At 45.5% G+C, this 22462-nt stretch overlaps 2 protein-coding genes across 5 annotated transcripts in view; one reads left to right on the top strand and one right to left on the bottom strand.

Moving 5' to 3' along the window:
• Nucleotides 1–3744, top strand: part of LOC142786773 (disintegrin and metalloproteinase domain-containing protein 10-like) — a 32565-nt gene extending 28821 nt beyond the window's left edge. The window contains exons 7-9 of the mRNA XM_075884415.1: nucleotides 270–457; nucleotides 1257–1446; nucleotides 3584–3744. Of these exons, the coding sequence (XP_075740530.1) occupies nucleotides 270–457; nucleotides 1257–1446; nucleotides 3584–3744 (539 nt within the window). The remainder of the gene's footprint in view (nucleotides 1–269; nucleotides 458–1256; nucleotides 1447–3583) is intronic.
• LOC142786809 (disintegrin and metalloproteinase domain-containing protein 10 homolog) overlaps nucleotides 1–22462 on the bottom strand; it is a 209325-nt gene that overhangs the window by 171248 nt on the left and 15615 nt on the right. For 2 of the 4 annotated variants that reach the window (XM_075884462.1, XM_075884461.1), the window contains exons 3-4: nucleotides 14441–14594; nucleotides 4220–4317 (exon numbers count right to left, since the gene is read on the bottom strand). In XM_075884462.1, the coding sequence (XP_075740577.1) occupies nucleotides 4253–4317; nucleotides 14441–14594 (219 nt within the window). In that variant the 3' untranslated portion in view covers nucleotides 4220–4252. The remainder of the gene's footprint in view (nucleotides 1–4219; nucleotides 4318–14440; nucleotides 14595–22462) is intronic. The other 2 variants (XM_075884464.1, XM_075884463.1) reach the window with 1 other exon arrangement.

Here is a 22462-nt window from a genome sequence, read left to right as displayed (position 1 = left end):
ACCTCCCTGCATGAAAACGTGATGAGCGTCTCTTTCTCTGCATGAGTACATGGATGGATTGTGGAAGGCCACAAGGGGGATGGGTGCGCGTGTCTGTTTTCTGCGTGCCACTAGAGGCCAATGGCCACTAACTTGGGCAAGCCAGTGCGAGCAACACAGCTCCCTCTGGTCAGTGAACGGCGCCTATTGAGTGAATTGCGAAACCAAGTGTGTGAGTGCCCGATGCTATGATAGACAAGATCGAAAGCATGCCACGTCTCGCCGCGCAGCGCACTCTCTGGGCGTCTGCGACAAGAACAGACTGTTACCAGAGGATCCGACGCAGCCCCAGCTGGGCCTGACGCGCCTAAGCCTGAACACCGGCATGATCACGTTTCTAAACTACAACGCCTATGTGGCCCAGGCGGTCAGCGAGATCACGTTCTCTCACGAGATAGGTCACAACTTCGGATCGCCCGTGAGTACATTCGCGTGACTCGATCGCTGAAGCCAAGAGGTCATGCCATGGCTGAGCTTCTGCGTGTCGCAATCGCTAACGTAATTTTCCAAGCTTTACTCAATATGTCCACCGCTAGGTAAAACCACCTGTATAGTAAGACCCGTGAATGACTTCACAATGATTCCCACAATAATAAACGTTTATTACTAGCAGTAATTTCTAAAGAAGCCTTATTCTTCAGTCTGCTCATTTCCTCTAAAAAATGTAAGCGATGCTGTCTTCATGTAGTTCTGAAATGTTCCACAAGCACCATACAAGGGTATGGTGCCATACGATGGATGGTATGGAGGAATTGTCAAATTCGCTCGACAGCCGTCACCGCAGACGGCTCCAAGACCCGTGTGCTCAGATTTTGGTGCACGTTAAAGAACCCCAGATGGTCGAAACTTCCAGAGCCCTCCACTACGGCATCTCTCATAATCATATGGTGGCTTTGGGACGTTAAACCCCAAGTATCAAATCAATCATACGTTCAATTTTTCTCTGAACACTGAGACAGAGACCGTGCGTTGTGACCCTATAAAAACATCGTGCTATAGCACTAGCGCATACTGTGTGTTATTTGTTTAAATGTTTCATAGGCCAGAAGTTGTTTTGAGATCGAACATACGTTGTAAACGCCCTGCATCAAAAAGGAGGTAGCCATGTATGTCTGCGTAAAACGCATAAACCACTTAACAAAAGTTTTTTTTCTTTTTTCACGCTGAGTGTCATTGCGTAAGAGAGGTGATCGGGTGTTTCTTCGCATTGTGCGCAGCACGACACGCCGGATGGCAGCCCTTGCGCTCCAGGAAATAAAAAGAACGGCAACTATATCATGTACTTCATGGCGAGTTCCGGTCTCGAACCCAACAACCGGTTGTTTTCCACCTGCAGCAGGGGCAACATCTCCGAAGTCATCAAGCCTATGGTCGAGGGCAAGTCGCCGCGCGAGAATTGCTTTCAAGGCAAGCTTGTGTCACTCAGACGTCTTCAAACGTCTCAAACAAGCTTCCTCCTAAGGGCCCATTTTAGGAGCAGCGATTTTTTCCTCCTATTATAGAAACTTACAATATCGAACGCAGAGCGCGGAACTCCTACACTGGTAAGTCACTCGGGTAGTGAGAAAACACGGAAAAAAAAGCGCATGTGGCGACGCTGCACTGATTTTCTCGCACCAACTCAGCATGACGTCATAGTTTCACGCCGTCTGCTGCAGCGATTGCGTAATAGTTTGAGGCTTAATACGACCTCAATTATCATCTCGGACACACGGTGTTTTACTTGATAAGTTTCAGAAACTTTTAATACACCAATGTGGACAAAATTCGCAGAATGAGCTGTACCTATACATTGCTTTCGTGGCGCAAGGCTAAAGGCATACTAGAGCTTATCGGTTCCTTGCTGATTCTTGCCATTCGGCACTGGTCCTGCCCTTTCGTGTTCATCTGAAAGAGACGCCTGAAGCTTGTGTTCTGGCCTGCCCAGTTTTGGTAGGCTGATGTCTGTCAAGTACCGGCAGAAAAGCCACGTATACATGCGAAATGTAAATATTCGCGTTGCAATCTCATTGCGCTTTTTTTTGTTCCGTTGTAACGTACATATGTATACATCTCTTTTTAGGACATATTTCTGCGGGCGTACATGTTCTGTTGAAATGTTATTGATGTCTACCGTCTGTCATATAAATTTCTTTAAACACCGTGATTATTCCAAGCTGTATGAAGTGGTTCTAAGTGATGCTAAGTTATAGACCTTTAAAGAGGATAGTCTTTCTTGGCGACCTTCGAAAGAAAAATTTTGGTCTGTCTGTCTGTCTGTCTGTACATTCGTCTGTTTGTACGCCATTACCGATACCTCAAACGGCACATAACGACCGACCCCATCCGCAGCACCCACCAATATTGCTCAAGGTTCGGCGTTCATACTTGTGCGATGGTTAAGTAAAATGTAATAATTGCGCATATCTGAGGTACCATAACAACACGTTGAAGTTTTGTATGTGTGGCTTTATACTAGAGAAGGCACACACAAGTAATTCTAAGGATCGTAGTGTACATCACGCTGCGCTGACAGTGCAACGCGACGCTCGAAAAGGTAAGTGCTTCCAACGCTTTGCTGAGACGACATGGTGGTCGCGCCTGCCCGTCGCTTTGCGTTCTACACCTTATCAACTCCGAGACAAGCGCGCATCTTTCTCCGCGGGCGCGCACGCCTTCCTCCGTTTTCGAACTGCCAGATGGCACTCGTATCTAACGTGCCTCGATGCGCTCGTTCGCCTCCGCTACACGCTCGAGGCACTAACGCAGCGCCTCCAGAATACCATTCAACAATTTTCTTGCACAGAACATCAGATAAATGTTTTGTTCGCTCTCTCAGACGCGAGACTATCGTCTTTTGACGACATATGCAGTGTAACATGCCGATTGGGGGCCAATTTTTTATATGTTTGGAAACCGTGTTACACGCACCGTCGACACAGGGACGTACTTGTAGTGATGCTGTGATGTCGCTACAAGCACCTCAGTATGTCGACAGCACCTACCGCTGTTTACAAACGTGGAATAAGTGACATCAAATCCCTGTTCACTCAAGCATAAACATATGTTGCCGTTGCCGTTTTGACCATACTAAGCTGCGGTCTACTTCAAGCGGTAGCAATCCAGCAATCTCGCATAGCAGTGCGCCGTGATTCCCGATAAGCGACGTCCTGATGGGCAGCGCGAGCGGCCTTCGGTCTCCCCATGTCGGTGTCTCCGCATTCGAAAGATTAGCGGCCGGCTTAAACAGTTTCACTGAAAAAAATTGTGCTGTCACACCGGCGTTCATGCGCTGAAATTTCAGCACGATATTCAAACATCATACTGAGCTGCTCAACAATGTAACTACACAGCTTTACGTCACTAGAACCTGAAAGCTAAACAATTGCATAGCGGTATATACATGTACCGAATAGGCCTAGCAATACGGCACGCCTTTTCATATTTGCCCCGAACGTCGCAACGCACTCACAAAAGTGTTTTTCTGGCTGCCAGTCCCATTCAATGCACCTATGATGCTGCGCATAGAGAAATTGACCATGCTAATCATCGCCGATCTGTGCAGAGGAGAGCGGGCCAGTCTGCGGCAACGGAATCGTCGAGGGTGTTGAGGAATGCGACTGCGGCTACAGTGAATCCGAGTGCCATGATCCATGCTGCTACGCGCGCCGTAACAGCGTCAACGCCAAGGGGTGCACGCTTAGGCCCGGCAAACAGTGCAGGTGAGAGGTACAAATTCGGGATGGACCACTCCAAATTGTGGTGCACATTTGGCGCCGAAGCTTTCCAGACTTTACGGGTCTGCCCCGCTAGCGTGCAAAACTCGGCGGATGGCGGAAAGAGGGACGTGATACGCGTTCAGCGTAACTCTAGGAATCGATTAGCACAAGAGAAAGAGTTTTTATAGTTATGTGTTTTTCATATCGCGTTCGTTCCGCGGCACTCTGACGTGTTCGCGGTCTCAATTAAAAAAAAAACGTGAATTTCGCTACTGTTGAGCTTGCGAAAGTTCGGCCTGTAATAGTAATCGCACGAGCGATGAAGCATAGATTGTCAGTATAACCGTCAGAGGGGCTCGTTTTTTGTGTTACGAGACACTTATGGAACCAACAACAGGAGGTACAATTTGGGGATGGGGGTCTATGTACATTGTAGCGATTTTCAATTAAGTTAAAAGATATTGCAGAGTAAGAAAAATTACCCTTTTTATCTGTAGAGTCCGAACCCACAAGCTTCAAATTACGCGTTCAGTTGGACGGCCACCAACGCCTCTTGCAAAGATGACAAGCCATGTGGCTCCTGGAAAAAAAGAAAAAGAAGAAGAAAAGAATATTCCACACTCGCCGCCTGGAGTTTGAATGGCGCTGGTTCACACTCACAAGTATTGAAGGGACACTGAAGTCAAATAACAATTTACGTCAGAATGAAACCTCAATGTATGACAACATATAAAACGACAATATTATCAACAACAGTGCCCTACTTACCGAGAAATTAAAGTAAAATCGCAAGAACACAAGCGCCGCAGTAGGACATTTTCAAAATTACCTTGATGGCATCGGACGGACTGCCAACAATTATACACTAGTAATCGATCTAACGGCACTAAATAAAGAACCTTCCATAAATCAAGAGACGTGATAAACTGCTGCTTGTTTGTTTCTGTTTGATTCATGAAAAGAATAACCACCGGACTTTACTATGGGGAATGGCGCGAGTGGTTCGGAGATTCAATTTTCACGTGGTTACACAGGACTGGTAATGCCATCTAGCGGGGTGCAGTTGAAACAAAAACGTCTGCGATCTCGAAGCAATTGGCGAGGAACTGATCAATGGCGTTGTTGCTGCTGTGGCTCCCGCTGCTTTCGGTCTGCTGCTACTAGCGCAGTAAAGCCGGGCAACGTTGTGCACGGCAACGGTAACGTGAGTCGGTCCGGTCGGTTCGTTTCTTGAGGCGGGTAATTTGAAGTGCGCTGCCTCGGTGGGGACTACCAAAACGTGATTTTATTTCAAAATAGTCCCTCCCATGGCACAAAAGTAACACTACAATGTTTCTGGACCGCTATTTCAACAATCAACGTCGACTTAATAATTGTATTTAGTGTTTTTTTAAGCCGACATGAATACTACGAGAATATAGGCCTTTCATTGTAGCACAAAATAGAGCAATAGGCGTGTAATTCGAAATTTATGTGGCCTGATGGCACGGAGAAGGGTAAATTTTTGTCGACCATTCTTTTTTCAACTTAAGTGAGCGTCATGAGCATCTTTACAATACTGATAAGAAACCTAAAACAGTGATCTTTACTTTCTTCGGCTTCATCATTTGTATGCTTCATTAGTAATTTATGAATGGTAGGTTAACTTGGGATAAGCCATCTTATTTTACAACTTGAGCTCATAACTGCAGCTTACCGTGTTTGTCTTTTTGTTTGCCCATGTGTTCTTCTTTGTGTAGCCCTACTACCGGGCCCTGTTGCGACAAGGATTGCAAGCTGGTACCGACGACGACGATGTGCGCACCTGAGACGGAGTGCCGCGAGAAGGCCATGTGCACGTATCCTTTTTGTGAACTTGCGCCGATTAAGTTCACTGAAGTGATACTTCAATTTAACTTACCGAATGTGGTGTAACACCCACCCTGACAATTCAGCTGTTCGAGTAGTGCACTTCTAAGCTTGAGGCTGCAATTCGACCTATCGCGGAGGCCACATTTTCTATGCTGGTCGTATGCAAAAGCCAGTGTGGGCGTGGTCAATTTTCATTAAAGGGAACTCGCGAGCCTGTTGTCTGCGTGCTTTGGAGTTTGCTTACGACGCGTTCAAATGGGAGCGAGAGCACCTAGAACCTTTTTTTTTGCGTCATTTAGTGGCGAGAAAAGCCCCCACTTGATCCCCTTTGGTGATATACAACCCGGTGGCAAGATTACGACCCCTTTCACAGCAATTTTGCAAGCCCGGCCACTTGCGATATCATCATCGTTGGCGGGGTAACTCTCGAGAACGCAATTTGAAGGGCCAGTGGGTGTTTTAAATTGTCATACTTGGTACGGGAATTGAGCAGATAGCTAGCGCTCCATGAAGCGCGTACTGTTCTCAGCCTTGACATGACATGCAGAAGCAACAACGCCAGCTGTCCACCTGGGAAGCCCAAAAGCAACAACACCGTCTGCCACAAAGGTTCTCAAGTGTGCGTCAGTGGCGAGTGCACAGGCTCAGTGTGTATCAAGTACGGCTTGAAGGGTTGCACCCTCGTCGGATCACGATACACCGCTGACCAGAAGTGCTTGGTGGCCTGTGAAACGGAAGACGGTAGGCCTGTATATATATATATATATATATATATATATATATATATATATATTCTAGTGTATATATTTATTTATTTATTTATTTAATAACGCCAGTTGTATTGTGAATCAGACGCGACGCACGTGTTGTCTTCGGCCTCGTGATAAAAAAAAGAATTGTTTACTGACACATAATAAAAACACACGCCACACAGCCTACTAAATGCCACACAGGCCAAACTGCACGAATATATCTCCTCAACGTTGTCGTCTTTCTTCACTGTCCACAGAAAGGCACGCGCATTTCTAACATTTGGCCAACCTGCAGCGCTTAACGTCCTCGTTTAGTCCGTCCCGAGAATGTTCTTGCCCGACTTGATATACAGTTGTTATGCCATCCTACTATATGAAATACTTAATAAATGACACACGAAGGAAACTGGGTAAAGAAGAAACAAACAACACAAGAAAACAGCTACACCTATATACTGGAGCATCAAGTTCTTGATGGCACACAAAACTAACCCGTTCATATCGTGAAACTTTCAAGAAAATGTCGGACTTTCCGGCCATCTTGACTGGCTTGACTTTGGCGAAAGCCAAAACACGCACGATGTCAGTGTCCTCTTTTCCGGACTTCAGCTTCGATGCTTCGTCGGCTGGTTCGGGCTTCCGCTTTTGACGCGTCTGCGGTTAATCTTTCTTCGGATTGGCTCCGCATTTGCCAGCTCCTCGGTGTCGCCTGGTTTTCTTGACTTCGGCTCGTTATCTTCCTTCGGCTTCGTCCGAAGCTCTTCGTTCTCCTTTTTTTCTGTTTATTCTCGGGGACTTTTCCCCGCTTCTTCCAGTAGCTTGTCTTGTGCAATCTTGCTGTCCTCCTGCTTATTCTTACCTGTAGAATTTTGTCCGTTGGCTTGTTCCTTGTTCCTTGCCGTTCCTTGTTTTTTTTTTTCCTTTTGGTTTGGTCGTGTTAGCTTGGCTAGCTGTTCGGCTTTTCGTCTTCTGTAACCTCGCCTCCCTTTTGCTTATCCATAGGTGTCACCTCTTGTCCCTGGGCTGCTTCTTCGTCATCTTCCTTCTTCTTTCCTTGTTCGCCACCTTTTCCTGCTGTTTCTTTCGCCGCTCCGGGTTTCACCTTCAATGTTTTCGCCTTGCTGTCTTTTCTCGCAGCACAGGGTTGGGACTTCTTTTGCTCTCGGCTTCAGCTTCATCCTTGTATTTTGGCTTTCCTGTTGTTCAAGCAGATATATTGCGTCGCTGTTCTTCACCTTCCTTCGTAGTCGGGGCTTTGCATTCCCGCCGTTCTCGGCATGTGGCGAGGTTTGCTTGAAAAGTGGGTCTACGCGTCTTTGGGGGGTCACAGCAGACACAAGTTCTGGTTTCTGTATACACTGGGCTTCCCCTGCTTCCGCCACGCTGCTTCTGGTTGGGAGCAGACCATGGCTGGTCGCGTAAACTCTGGAACCATGGTTGACGAAGGTATGACGGAAACGTACCTCAAAATACTCCCACGATGTGATTTGGGAGCTGCTGGAATGGTACTAGTCGTTGGCAGCTCCAACCAGTCGGACCTTGGCCGTTTCTGGCATGTACGATGCTGGCCACCCATGAAGGTTGGACGTTCGACAAATATTCTCAATCCACTCGCGCGCCGAGGGAGCGTCTTCGGAGCCGTCGATGGGACCGATAATGCAGCTTAAGTCGGGAATCACCCGGAACCTTGGCGCTAGTTGAGGTCACGCCACTCCGGCCAAAGGCAGTCATTCTAGCAGGGTCGGTATCAGTCTGTTCTTTTCTTGAAGAGCTTGTAGCAGTACGCGAACCGTGATGGTGTCTCTGTGGTTGGAGTCCACGTCTCCACCGCCAGTCAGGTCAATTCGATCGTCGGTTCGTTCCATCCAGGGTTAGGGTTACCAGTTCCGTGCGCTGGTAAAACTCAAGTTGACTCATTCGGTGGCGACTGCATTTCTATTCCCACTTCCGCAGTGACGTGACTTGATGTGCTCATTCGCCTCCACTGCACGCTCGAGGCCCTCTAACGCAGCGCCTCCAGAATACCATTCACCGATTTTCTTGCGCAGAACATCAAATAAATGTCTTGTTCACCCTCTCTACACACAAGACTTTCGTCTTTCGACGACATTTGCAGATTACATGCATATACGCGGCCATTTTTTGATCGGCGAACCGTGAAACATTCGAAGTAACACCAGAGAGGGAGGGTGGAATCCTGACTTTGTTGTTGTTCACAGCACGATAACCCCGTGGCAGGAAGAATACTTTTATATACTTTTATGTGGGCTCAGAGTACTCCCCCCCCCCCCCGCAATCATTCTAATTGGTGATAGGAGGTGAATAACAAGCACTGAAGAAAGAGTGGGCTCACACAGGCTTTAGGGCGAGAGGGCGATCGTCTCCATCGCCTCTCTTTCTGATTCACCATTGGCCTATTCCCCTACTTAGTGGGTGCATAGCAAATTCGAAAAGGTTTCATGCACTATGTTTGAAGTACTAACCAGGAACGGGATATCGCTATCGCGTTCAACTCCTAAAGGTGAAGCTTTAGGGTCTCCCTTTTTTTATTAGGTGTAGCGCTGACATGAAATCACATGACAACAACCATCTCCCACCTCCCCCATCTACCAACTTATGTTGCGAAAGCAGTTTAGGGACACTCCAGGCGAAAATTTCACAGTGTGGTATGTGGTGGTCAGCAAAACGATTAAGTGGGGGAGGATCTCAACGCTCCATGCAAGTGGCCCGCCATGGAATTGAGAGAATGCATGCTGGCGCAGTATTGCGTTAACGTAGCTGGAACAATCTTTGGGAGGAGCCTCCCGGCTGTACGCGGGAAGTTCCTCCCCGACGCGCAGTGCTCGGAGACAGCTTTGCAGCTGCCGTGCCAATCGGCACGTCATCGTAAAGAGCAGGGGAGAGGATTGAGCTGGGTGGACGGAGCCCACAATTGCACCGTAAAAAATCTACACGGTGCTCGCGATTCTGCGTAGGCCTTGCTTTGACATCATTCAGAGGGGGCTAAGCTGGCCTCAACATAGGCGGCACTGCTGATTTCTGTTATAGTCTTGAGCTGCGCGACTCCATTGGTGCCCCATCACTAGTCATAAATCAGTAACGCTCGAGCTTTACGCTAAATGTTTCCAAACCAACACTGTTTCTTTTTGCCACATCACCTTGACGACAGTCTAACATTTCCCAACAGTCCTGTTGCTTCTGTTATAACTGCAGATGTGAGCTCACTATAGTATAAACACGTGCTCGAGTATGGACATTTTTTATTCTTGTCGAAGTAAAAAAATTGGTCACGTTATTGTAAATTTATCAAAGAAAAGCAGCACGATTTGAAGACTTCGGAGTTGTAAAACACAACAGTGAAAACACATGAGTGTCCGCCGTGGTGGTGCTGCTGTCGCAGCGCCCAGATGGTGATCCGAAGGTCGCAGGTTTGAACGCTGTCTTGGTAATCGTGTTTAAATGTCAGTGCACGTTAAATAACACCACGTAAACGAAATTTTTTTTCAAGCCCTCTACTTAGGCATGCCTCATAATGTTATTGTGCTTATGATTCGTAAATCTACAGATATTTTACAACGCAAGAGCTTAAGTTTTGTATTTACGCTATCCAGTCTTTGGCCTTGTTTCGCACTGTCTTCCTTGTATCGTATGCAAACATGTACACGCATGCCGAATGCCCATGGGAGTAGGAGCCTCTGTCAGGCAATACAGCCTTTAGCTCTTACTCCTCTTTCCGTATGAGAAAGAAATAAAATAAACTTCAAACTTCAAACTAGTTACCAGCACATGATATTAAGACTAGACATCTATTGTGGTCCACCACGGCAGCGATTTCAAATGCGTTTTTCAGGAACATCCTAATTGCGCTTGATGAGAGCAGTTAGCGCTACATGGAACTTATTTCTATCAGGTCGGGTGTGCGGCCAGTACTGTGAGAACTGCGTCGTCTGAATGCGTGAATTAACATCTTCATTCTTAAAACGGAGCTGCTCTTTTGATCGAGCTGCAAATTACATCCTCAGGAAAGTGCAGAGAGGCGTGCCGACACGCCAAAATGAAGGCGGTCTGCGGCATCAAGATGTTGCCAGGTGCCATCTGCGACGGCACCCGTGGTTTCTGCGACGTCTTCCAGAAGTGTCGCCGCTCCGACGAGCAAGGGCCGCTCACAAGGCTAGAGCAGGCGCTATTCGGTGGGAAGACCATCAATACTGTCACGGGCTACATAAATGTGAGTGAAACTGCGCGTAAATTTCGACTCGCATTCGTTAGAGACGCAGTCAATAGATTTCACAACACTTAAGTCCATGAGCTGATTCAACTTCTCAACCTGACATACTATTGGCCAAGGCGAATAGCGAAGAACACTTGCAGACAAGAGATAGAATTCGTAATTCTTTTATTTCGTATTCTTCGACAACGATGGGTCGCTGTCACTTATGTATGTAGCAGTGTCGTGATCACACTCTGAGAAAAAAGTGGGTGTGTCTCTCTTTGAATAGTCCGGATATTCACGTAAATGACACTCTTTAAAGAACCACGTCAACGCTACTGTAGGTCACATGACTCTCAGCACACAGTATGATCCCGAAATAGAGTTAACGCGACTCCTTAAAGTGAGTAATATACGTAGCAACCTAGAACACTCAAGAAATAGCCAGAGCGCTGTTTATTTATTTTCAGAGTGTAGATGAAACTCTCCTTTTCAAAGATTGTTGCCGTAAAAGCTTCGTGAAAACTGCAGTTCGTTTCTTGCCGTCACGCTGACCTAGTATGAATGTTCCATTGCATCCTTTCGGCCCCCGCGCGTCGTTCGTGGTGACCGCATGGCAAGCGCGCCGTAGACAAGGCACTACACAGTGTCGGAGGAGATGGCGAGATTATAAGCGCATCAGGGGAAGCAAGTGAGCGCGCTTCTCCTTCAAGGCTTGCATAATGACACGGGAGTGTCGTTATGTAAGCACCAACTCACCTGGAAGACTATCAAACGGTGCGACACGAGATAATTAAGAAAATTCTCGTACCGAGTAGTTCTGTTCTTTAGTATTGCCCCCGCCGCGGTGGTCTAGTGGCTAAGGTATTCGGCTGCTGACCCGCTGGTCGCGAGATCGAATCCCGGCTGCGGCGGCTGCATTTCCGATGGAGGCGGAAATGTTGTAGGCCCGTGTGCTCAGATTTGGGTGCACGTTAAAGAACCCCAGGTGGTCGAAATTTTCGGAGTCCTCTACTACGGCGTCTTTCATATGATATGGTGGTTTTGGGACGTTTAACTCCACATATCATGTTCTTTAGTATTAAGATCTAACATCAATGCCGATGAACACGCTGTTAAAACGGGCTTTCGCTGTGGGCTATACGTGCGATCGACTGATTTCATTGCGTTCAGACCACTTTGGAGCGCGCAAACGATTGTAACGACAGCCCGCCAAAAAGTGCGAAGCTCCGATTGGCCCACCGCTTTGTAATGGATTATCCATGCCTCTTCCGAAGAAATAAGAAGTGAGGGGGAAAATAGAATGTGCAGGCAGGGCACTGAAGGTGCGGGAAAAAGACTTGGAATCGTCTGGCGCAGACCCATGGCATGGCATTTTTGTTTTGTCGTGTTTTGGGGAAAAGGGTGGCACTTGCTGTAGGCCGTCATTATTCGAGAAAAATAACCATTTCTTTATTGAAGTTACGGTACACCTCTTTCTAAAAAATTCAGAAGGAGGGGGGGGAGAATAGGGCCACCCCATCCCTTGGCCTGGCGTAGGGATTCTTCGAAAAAATCGGGAGCCCTTACTCCGTAGAAAATAAGGGGCCAGTGATCCTTGGCGCCTGCGGCTTACGTTTTCTTCTTTCCTTCGTCCTTCCTTTCTTTTTTTTATTTTCTTTCTTCCGTTTCATTGAGCCACGAGCTCTACTGTTTCCCTCCTATCGGTAATAGAACCTTCATGCGCGTGCTTAGCAGCGGAACACTTCAGTTTTTACAGGCGAAAATGACGGCTATGCGTTGCCTGAATGCGTGAATAAACATCCGTATTATTGAAAAAGAGCTGCCCTCTTAATCGAGCTGCAAATTACATCCACAGGAAAGTGCAGATAGGCGTGCCGACACGCCAAAATGAAGGCGGTCTGCGGCGTCGAGATGTTGCCAGGTGCCATCTGCGGCGACGGCAACACGAAACTGTAACTTGCCGCAACTTGAAATGACAAGTCGTCTTGTTGGAATATGTAATTGTCTTATCAAACGGCTCATAGCGCATGATGAAGTGGGCGTCAAATATTGAAATATACCCCGTATAAGTCGAGTCGAGTGCGATCTGAAGTTCACCTCGCTAGCCGCGATCAAAAACACAAGATAGCGCTACGTCCCAGACGTTTCTGTCGAGCAGAAAGAAGCATCAGGCTATAGCTTCACTTAGTCTCCTAGCTGTTCCTTTGCTGCCATCACTCCCGAGTGAGATAGGCCCATATTTGTTTGTTAGTCCTCCCAAAGATATCGTGATATATTTTGTGCTACTTATAGGAAGCCGTTGGAACGAAGTAGGGCCAAGCCGCAGCTTGTCCGTGTAGATAAAAGCCAAGAAAAATTACGCTTGATCAGAACTAATGGAAAGCCTTAAACAGAGAATAAAATCGGCAGATCCCACGCACATTACGAATCGACGTTATGCGAAGCATGTGGAGAGAAGGTAACCGTGTTGTAATTTTTTTATTGAGCGACATGGTTATGAAATGACGCTTAATATATGTACAAACGTTGCACGCAAAGACATACGCTGAACAGTTGCAGATATTTATGTAACCATTTTGCTCTGGCGCAACAATATCATCAGGAACATCAGAATTAGCAACACCAGAAGCGATAAGCTTGTAGGAAGTGGAAGAGCTCGTGAGAATGGTAGGCCCGGACGCTGCCACATAAATCAGTTTCAACGGATGCCACCTAACTAAAATTGACGAAAACCCCTCGTGGCGGCTGTATGATAGGAGTACATGTGTAATGTTCATAAAATATAATAGCCAGCACTGCAACACCAAGTCACGTTTCCCGAACACCGGGGTCTATTTGAAAAGTAGTTACGAGAACTGGCGTGGCTCAGAGGGAATACTTGATAACCACGCAAAATCCTGTGGTTTGGTTCCTTTTTGGCCCATGACGTTTATTTTTTGCATTCCTCGGGTCCATGCTGCTATTGTCAACTCTTTAATAAAGCGCCACTCACCAGGCTCTCAAAATACAAAAAAAAAACGAGCGCAAATTTCTCTTCTGATAATTTTTCTCCTTTGTGCGCACTTCTGTGACGCAAACAGTAGTTCCCGCAACGTCGATAGCGTACACGCTGTCAATTGGTCCATATACGCTAAATGTCAAGTGTGTTTTGTCTCCTGCACTGTTTTGCCATGCATGCTGCCCATCCGTTCTTCCTTGTCGCGCAAGAATATTGTAGTGGTATTACAGGGTGGTCAGCAGGCCTTTAACACCAACACTTTGATTATTCATGCGTGTTATCGCCGTTCCTGGAACACTCACCTGTGGCACATACCCGCATACCAGTGGAACACACGCACCCGCGGGATTGTGCCACTGTCAGGCGGAAAGCGTTTGACGTTGTACACGACTGTACTGTGACATCATTCATGTCTTGACCAGCGCTTCATGTTCGTCAAACCATCTTACCAACCCATACTCTTTCGGTTCACGCCAAGTTAAAGGGCTGATCACGAGAGCACAAACACATAAGCAGCTAGATAGACAGATACGCATATAGGCAGCAAAAGTGCTTGCAGTACGCAAAGAAATGCTCCGTATTTAAAGAAGGTGCAGAGTTCGTCGTAGGGTTTATTAAGGTTGCATAAAACAGCCAACGAGGACGAGAAAAATACTCAATCTTGACTTATATTATTCATAAAGGTTGCCTGTAAAGGCCTGGGAAGCTATAGGTCGGTCAACGCTTGCGCCATAACTTTCAAATCGAACTCGCCTGCCAACTGTGCCTGGCGTTCCTTCGAGGGCCGCATTTGTTTGCGTTCGTGGGTACCAGGATTTCGTTTTTTTTTTGCATTTTTGTACGTCGACTCAAGTGAGCTTTTAGGTTCAGTGTTTCACCTCCTCCTTACCTGCACTCACGTCCGTCCTGCGCAGGCGCATCCATTCCTGTCGATAGTGTACTTTCTCATAGTCGTGGCCATCATGGTGCTGTTCTTCCGGTGCTTCTCGGTTCACACGCCGAGCAACAACCCGCACAAGCCGAGCAGGAAGTTCAGGGAGACGCTGCGGAACCCGAGGAGTTTCTTCGTAAGTAAACTTTGGTAGGCAGTATTGCAGGTTAATGGCGAGGGCTCTGGGACAGTACTGTACACGCATAGCTTAACATCATGCGCATGGCAGCAACGCTTCGATGATACCGAGAGACAACGTAACTTTATGTAGCGAGGTGGCTACATGACAGCGCTGTTCTCTTTAGGTAATACCGAAACTTGTAAAAACAGTGCGTACTCGTGTATACAGAAAGATTTGCCAGGGAGTCCTAGTAATCATAGCCAGTTGTAGGGCACTAGTAACGTGTTTAGGGACGCAACCAAGTCGCCCTTAATTGCTGACTTATTACTAAATGCGTAAGTTATTAAGGTCTTACAGACAATCATGCCAAGGAAAGTATAGGCGATGTTATGAGAAGTTATTGTAATGTAAATGTCAAGAAAGAAAAGTCTACAAAAAGATAAATTGCCGTGGGCAAAGACCAAACCTTCGACCTCCGAATAACGCATCCGATGCTCTACCAACTGAGCTACCACGGCGGTTAACACCCCCCCACATTATGAGGTAATAAACGGTAGCTATCTCCCCATCTACTTTATGGGGTTTTATTACTCTATAAAGTGAACAGGGGGTTAGCCACCGTGGCAGCTCAGTTGGTAGAGTATCGGGCGCGTTATTCGAAGCTCGCACGTTTCATCCTTGCTCACGGCCTGTTATTTCTCTTCCTCTTTCCTTGACGTTTACATTACAATAATCTCTAATAACATCCCCTATACATACTTAGTGTGATTGTCTGTTATATATTACTAATATTGTGTCTAACAAAAAAAAAACGCGCCCTTGAATGTACACTTCCTTCTTGAATGCGTACTTTATCATACGTGACAAAACTATAAAGAACAATCTTTTTCGTTTGTCCCGCTTTCTCGACCAGCGAGTCGGTAATTGGAATGCACAACCTTAACTCTCAAGATATTGTACTCTTCCTGACCAGGGAGTGTCTTTAAGCAAAGAACCGCCAACTCTATTTGGAGCATGAGGGCATGCTTTATTGCGGCTGTTTCATTCTTGTTCGTTACATTTTTTTTTGTTATTTCAGCACATCGTTTTTGTTATTGATATTTTGAATGGTAGTGTAGCAATCCTGCCAAAATCCCAGCGATAGCTTTTTGCTACGCAGTTTCTTACGAAAACGCTAGCAGGTTGCTTTCGCCCAACGTATTTTCGGGAACAAATGTTACTCGCTGCAGAGCTCAGAATGCCACATTTCGTTGCTTCACGTGAGCTCACAGACTTCAGATCCTTATTATGACGTCAAGGGCTTTATGGCGCATGGAGAACCCCAAAAAGCCGTAATTTATCAGAGGTTCTTTGACAATGGCTTACAATTGTGCCACTTTCCCACATATCGCTGCGTATAGTGGAAGTCGTCATGCACTGTCAGGGCAATGATGCATCAGATTACTGGGGTGATTAATCAAAAACGAGTGTGGAAAGATTTCTGCGTCTACTTGCAGTTACCGAAAGTTTTCTACACGCCTCAAATTGAACCTCGACGACGACATAAGTAAGATATTTGTTTTTCAAGATGGCATGCTTTTTTGACTTTCCATATCTCTCGCAGATGAAACCATGAAGTCACTCAGCGTGGAAGCCCTTCCGCGTCCATGGACTACTGCCACACGTATGGCTACCTGGCGGTGCAATCTGTGTCGCGTCGCCTTTGGCTGTGACGCCCCATTTTTTATTGTCTGCTTCGAAAAAACATATACGTTTGTTATGCTTATTTCAATTAATCGTCAAATACATGCCTTAGGAGCATTACTTGAGCAGTGTCAGTCTGCTGACGGCATTTCGTGGTGATTGCGCTTGCGTCAGACTTTGACCTTCTTAATATCTTGTGCGCGTTATTGTCTACGTAAATTCTACTCATTGGAAGCCTCGGATAAGCTGAGCTTCTGTAATAAGTTTAAGGTAGCTTTGCGTCGATACGTGAAGTACCGCGTTACCATGTCGGTTAGAATCTATGCGTAAACTGATGGGGCTTGTTTATAAATTTTTGAAGCTTTTTTGCGCGCGGATATATATATATATATATATATATATATATATATATATATATATATATATATATATATATATATATATATATATATATATATATATATATATATATATATATATATATATATATATATATATATATATATATATATATATATATATATATATATATATATATATATATATATATATATATATATATATATATATATATATATATATACCTACACAGCACAGTTGAGCCTTGAAGCCTTGATTGAGGCCTGCCCAACACGATGTTCTAAGATTATATTGTGTCGTTATCCTTTCAGGGCATCGCACGCTCAACTATGTAGTCATGCGTCTATGCGGGACGGGCACCGCTTGCCCATGTTTTTAAAGACTATAGTCTTTTTTGGGGACCTTCGATGCAAAAATTTTTGTCTGTCTGTACATTTGTCTGTTCGTCCACCGTTAACGCGAACCGGATACTCTAAGCGGCACCAGATACCCCAAACGGTCGACCCCATTCGCAGCGCTCACCAATGTTGCTCAAGGTACAGCGTTCATTCTTGTGCGATTGTCAATTAAAAAGCGATTATTACGCATATCTGAGGCACCATAACAACACGCATATATTCTGCATGTGCGTCTTTTAATAGAGAATACATACATAAGTAATTCTAAGGACCGTAGCACTTATCACGCTGCGCTGACCATGCAATGCTTGCACGAAAAGGCGAGTGCTGCCTTTTCTAGTAAAAGACGAACATGCAGAATATATACATGTTGTTATGATGCCTCAGATATGCACAATAATTTTTTTTATTTGACAATCGCACACCTATGAACACTGAACCCTGAGCAACATTGGTGGGCGCTGCGGATGAGGTCGGCCGTTAGAGGTGTCTCTGGTGCTGTTTAGAGTACCTGATTCGCCGTAACGGTAGAGAAGCAGACAAATGTACAGACAGACAGACCAAAGTTTTTGCGTCGAATATCCCCAGGAAATACTATCGGCTTTAAAGTAGAGAATCAAGGAAGGTTGCCCATATCTGTGGTCCCTTCTAGTTTGGCACAACTAGTGTGAAGCTGCTTTTTTTTAACGCGATAGCAATTAAAGAGCTCGTTTAGCAGATATTTCGGTGTCGGCGTTGGCATCGGCGGCGGCGTCGTTGCTTGTGAGGAAAAAATCATCTTATGCATAACCAAATCTAGAACAATTCAAACAAAATATTTTAGAAAATCCTATGTTAGATTGGGGATCGAACCCCACTTTGTGTGGCAAGCGGGCGTTTTCCCACAAAGCAACGTGTCTGCTTGGAACTGCAATGAAATAACTTCCTCTGCTTGTAAATGCAGTGAAAGTAACATAACCATGCACAAGCATCCTGTATACATGTTTCACAATACAACATGTAATATCGCAATAATAATGCGTGGTACCCGCGTATATTGCAATCAGGCGCCAACACACCTTAATATGATGACTTCGTGGTTTAAAGTGGGCCACCCACTGCAAACCTGAAGTCCACGTAGTGGGTGCGTAGCAAGCTCGAAAAGATTTAACGCGCACAATTGCCCATGGTTTAAAGCATGTTAACCATTACACGAAGTGCAGCCGTATGCGAAATCTTCACTGACAGAGGCTATTTTGAACGCAGTTCACACTATAGGATATCACTATCGCGTTCAACTCTTGAAGGCGAAGTTTTAGGATCTGCCAATTTTTTTCTCTTCTTATTAAACATTTCCACCTACAAATTTTGTCTTCATCTGGCCCTCATGGTTAAAGCTCGTTCTACGTTGGCCTGGTTTAAAATGTGAACAATGTACACGGTAAGGGCTACATAGCGCCAGGCACTGAATTTGCTGAAGACTGGTCGGCAAAGTGTACGAGAAACTGCACCGGCATATAAGTAGAGGATGATGAAGTTGCTGAAGAAAGTGACCTCCCATTCGCTAGCCTGGGGTTGAATTTCACTATAGAAAACATACTTTCCTTCGGTGCTTACGATCTGGGCTTCAGCCACGAGAACGTTTTCTACGCAGTTTGCAAGTACCTGAATGAAAGTAAAAGAATTAAGCTTTTAATTGCGTGATTATTATACATGCAAAAAAAATAATAATAATTCCAACGAACACAAGAGCATTGTTTAACTATCCTGATTCTTATTCAAGGTAATGAATAGTTGTCTTATCTGCACGAGTGACAAGCAACTATTGCACTCCATTCATTCTGACTAGAATGTCTTTACTTTTTTCATTCTTTTTTCTGGTGGGTGGTTTCGATATTTAAAAAAAAAACTTAATTAAGTCATCAATTCTTGGCAATCCCCCTGAGTGGGTACGAGCCATGTTTGTGGATTCATCATCATCATCAAGTGATGTGCTTGAGATAATGCTAGAGTAGCAGCCAATAATTACCGAGTTATTACGTGGACGCTTTCTGTCGCGACAAAGGAGAAAAACGGTAAAACATATGGCGCGAGGGTTGTGTATTATTACTGAGCTGAAGTGTAAAATTGCCAGCCGCAATATCCTTTATAAGGGCTTTTACAAAGGGCTCTTTAATAGTTCATTATAACACCACCGAGTCCACAATAGACAGCTGCTTGGGTGCACACAATGCCTAGTGGTTGCCCGCTGCGAGGAGGGTACTTCGCTGCATCCTGAAGTGATGATGAGTTATGATGTATTCGGCACTTCGCGGCTGTGTTTGCACTAGGCATAAAGTTGACAGCGGGCTCTCAGGACTCTCCTTCAGCTTAGGCTGTGTAAAAAAAGCGTGTTCCGCGCAGGCCTGGCGATTCGCGGTGTGTTTGGCGATTTCAAGACTATGATAAATTGTCTTGAATAAAGCATGAACGAATGAATGATAGGTGAATCCCATTCCGCCTACAAATTTTGTCTTCATCGGACCCTCATGGTTAAAGCTTGTCCTACATTGGCCTAGTTTAAATTGTGAACAGTGCACACGGTAAGGACTACATAGCGCCAGGCACTGAATTTGCTGAAGACTGATCGGCAAAGTGTACGAGAAACTGCACCGGCATATAAGTAGAGGGTGATAAAGTTGCTGAACAAAGTGATGTGCTTGAGATAATGCTAGAGTAGCAGGCAATAATTGCCGAGTTAGTACGTGGACGCTTTCTGTCGCGACAAAGGAGAAAAACGCTGAAACATATGGCGCCAGGGTTGTGTAATATTACGAAGCATAAATGTAAAAACGTCAGCCGCAACATTATTGTATACTACTTACCGAGTGGGTGTCTGACCACCCTTTGCAAAGGGCTCTATAATAGTTCATTCTAATACCACCGTGTCCACAATAGACAGCTGCTTGGGTGCACACATTGCCTAGTGTTTGCCCGCTGCGAGGAGGGTACTTCGCTGCGTCGTGAAGTGATGATGAGTTGTGATGTATTCGGCACTTTGCGGCTGTCTTTGCACTAGGCATAAAGTTGACAACGGGCTCTCAGGATTCTCCTCTAACTTACGCTGAAACTGTGCTGCGTGTTCCGCGCAGGCCTGGCAATTTACGGTGTGTTTGGCAATTTCAAGACTATGACAAATTGTCTTGAATAAAGCTTGAACGAATAAATGAAAAGGTGAAACCTATATCCCATGTCCGTTTTATGCGTGCAAAAAAGCGCCACAGGGATGCGGCATGCCCCTAATGCTGAAAATCAACTGACAATCAATAAGTAGACGATGGGCAAAAAACGCGAGTGCTGAGAAAATGAGCCACATTCCATTACTCACCTCTGGTCCAATAAACCTGAGGAATGGAGAGCGTGGGCGGCAAACGCCAAAGGAGATTTCTATACAAGCGTAGCCAACGACCCTATAGCCTTCGGCAATAACTCTATTGACAAACACCCAGGGCGAATGCTTCTGCTTCGCCTGGAAACCATGTGTACGGAGGATATGGAGGGCGATTATATTATATTATTATTATTATTATTATTATTATTATTATTATTATTATTATTATTATTATTATTATTATTATTATTATTATTATTATTATTATTATTATTATTATTATTATTATTATTATTATTATTATTAATTTTATTATTATTTGCTCTGTGAACAACCCAAGCAGCTGCCCCAAGTGTAACCTACTTGGGGCAGCCCCACTCCTTTCACTCCATACCATAGAGTTCCCTATACATCCATGCTGTGATAGAAGTCTCCCACATCAACTACCCAATTCATCCTCACTTCCCACGGCCGGTGTCTTCCTTGCTGTCACGGTGTCTTACACCGTGCTAGCCGTAGTGACACAATCATTATCATCATCAGCAGCAGCAAAAGAATGGGGCTCTCGAGCGTAATTCACACGCGTGGTCTCGAGACGGAAGAAGAACTGAATCGACCGGTTCGTGATGAACGCCCGTCTCGCGTCTGTTTCTGGCGGCAAAGGAGCCAGTCCTGGATACAAGAGTGGACTCGGCTTCTCTGGTAAGCGCCGAGTTACGCATTCACTGGCGAGAGATGCCTTGCGTGGCAACTGTGGTGTCGTGGTTTAAGTACCGGTTTCGGAACCGGTTGGCTGGCCCTAGAGGGCATTGTACTTATGTATATATAGCGATGCTTGTGTCATATAAAGAGTGTTCCCCGCCCGGGTCGCGGCTGTGCCACATTCTCCTCCTTCCCGGTCCGCGCTTCGGGCGCCGGGCCTCGCGTCCTCCGTGCGTCTCGTCCGACGCACGATACGACAGCAACCTTAATCCTCGACTATAGGGTACCTGTTGGTGGCAATCGCGGGTCAGTGCTCTTGTGCATTAGTGTAAACATATGCCTTGTGTCTTTATAAGTGCTCTTGCACCTTAGTGCCTAGCTAATGTAAAGATGCGTTTCGTCATTCTGACGCTGCATCAGAGGCCACGTAGAAAGAAACGTGTTATTGAGATCTGCTCCGCCAGGTGCCGTAAGGAGAAGTGTTCGTCTTAAAGCTGAACATTTTGACAGAGGTGCTTACCTGCATGGTTGGGATAATTGACTTAAAAAGAGCTTCAACGAAAAAAAAGTGTGGGAAAAGGGAGGAGTTATTTTTCGACCCTACGGAATCATCTCTATTCCTTCTTCGGGATGGTGTGGAGGTGTAGAGTGAACCTTTAACTTCTTTTACAACAGATGAAGATAAGTTTCATCTCAAATACAGGATAACCCGTCTTCTGCGCAAGAAAAAAAAACAGTGATACCCTAGACTGTCTTTGTGTAATGTCGTATAAGCGCTATCCAGTATTGCAGTATTCAATAGTATGCACCAACTAACTTGCATTTTCGTAGGGCTGACGCAGTATGTCACTATGGCTCCTTTTGTGGCTTTAAAACGACAACCAATTTCACGTTGGGGCTATCTCTCATTACGTTACAGTTGCGCAAGTCCCTTAAAATGCTCAATGCATGCCCTTAAACTGTTCCATTATGAGCTTTTGTACCATTCGCTACGTGCAAAGAACAAATTACCTGAACGCATTGCACTCTGGAAGGCATTACGCTGCATGTGCTCCAAAGGTGGTGATATATCATAGAAATATTAGTACAATCTGTCGCTCACAGGAGCGTGCCTTGGTATTAGTACGTGTCTAAGTAGGTGTCAAAATTTACATCAGGTATTTCGCACTATGTGCATTCCCATGACAACGCAATGCATTTGGTAGCTAACGGGAATCAGCAGAAGTGCTCTCCTTTATTAATTGATTTTGGTGTAGATTGTTGCAGTTTTCCTGAATGGCATTGTTGACTGCGCAGCAGTATGAAGTCAGTTGCCCATCAAGTCAAAACTGTACGGTGCCACATAAACGGACATTGCTAAAAACGTG

The sequence above is a fragment of the Rhipicephalus microplus genome, unplaced genomic scaffold (assembly GCF_043290135.1).
Source record: "Rhipicephalus microplus isolate Deutch F79 unplaced genomic scaffold, USDA_Rmic scaffold_32, whole genome shotgun sequence".
Lineage (NCBI taxonomy): Eukaryota > Metazoa > Arthropoda > Arachnida > Ixodida > Ixodidae > Rhipicephalus > Rhipicephalus microplus.
Note: the sequence above shows the minus strand (reverse complement) of the source record. Positions and strands in the feature narration are given on the sequence as shown.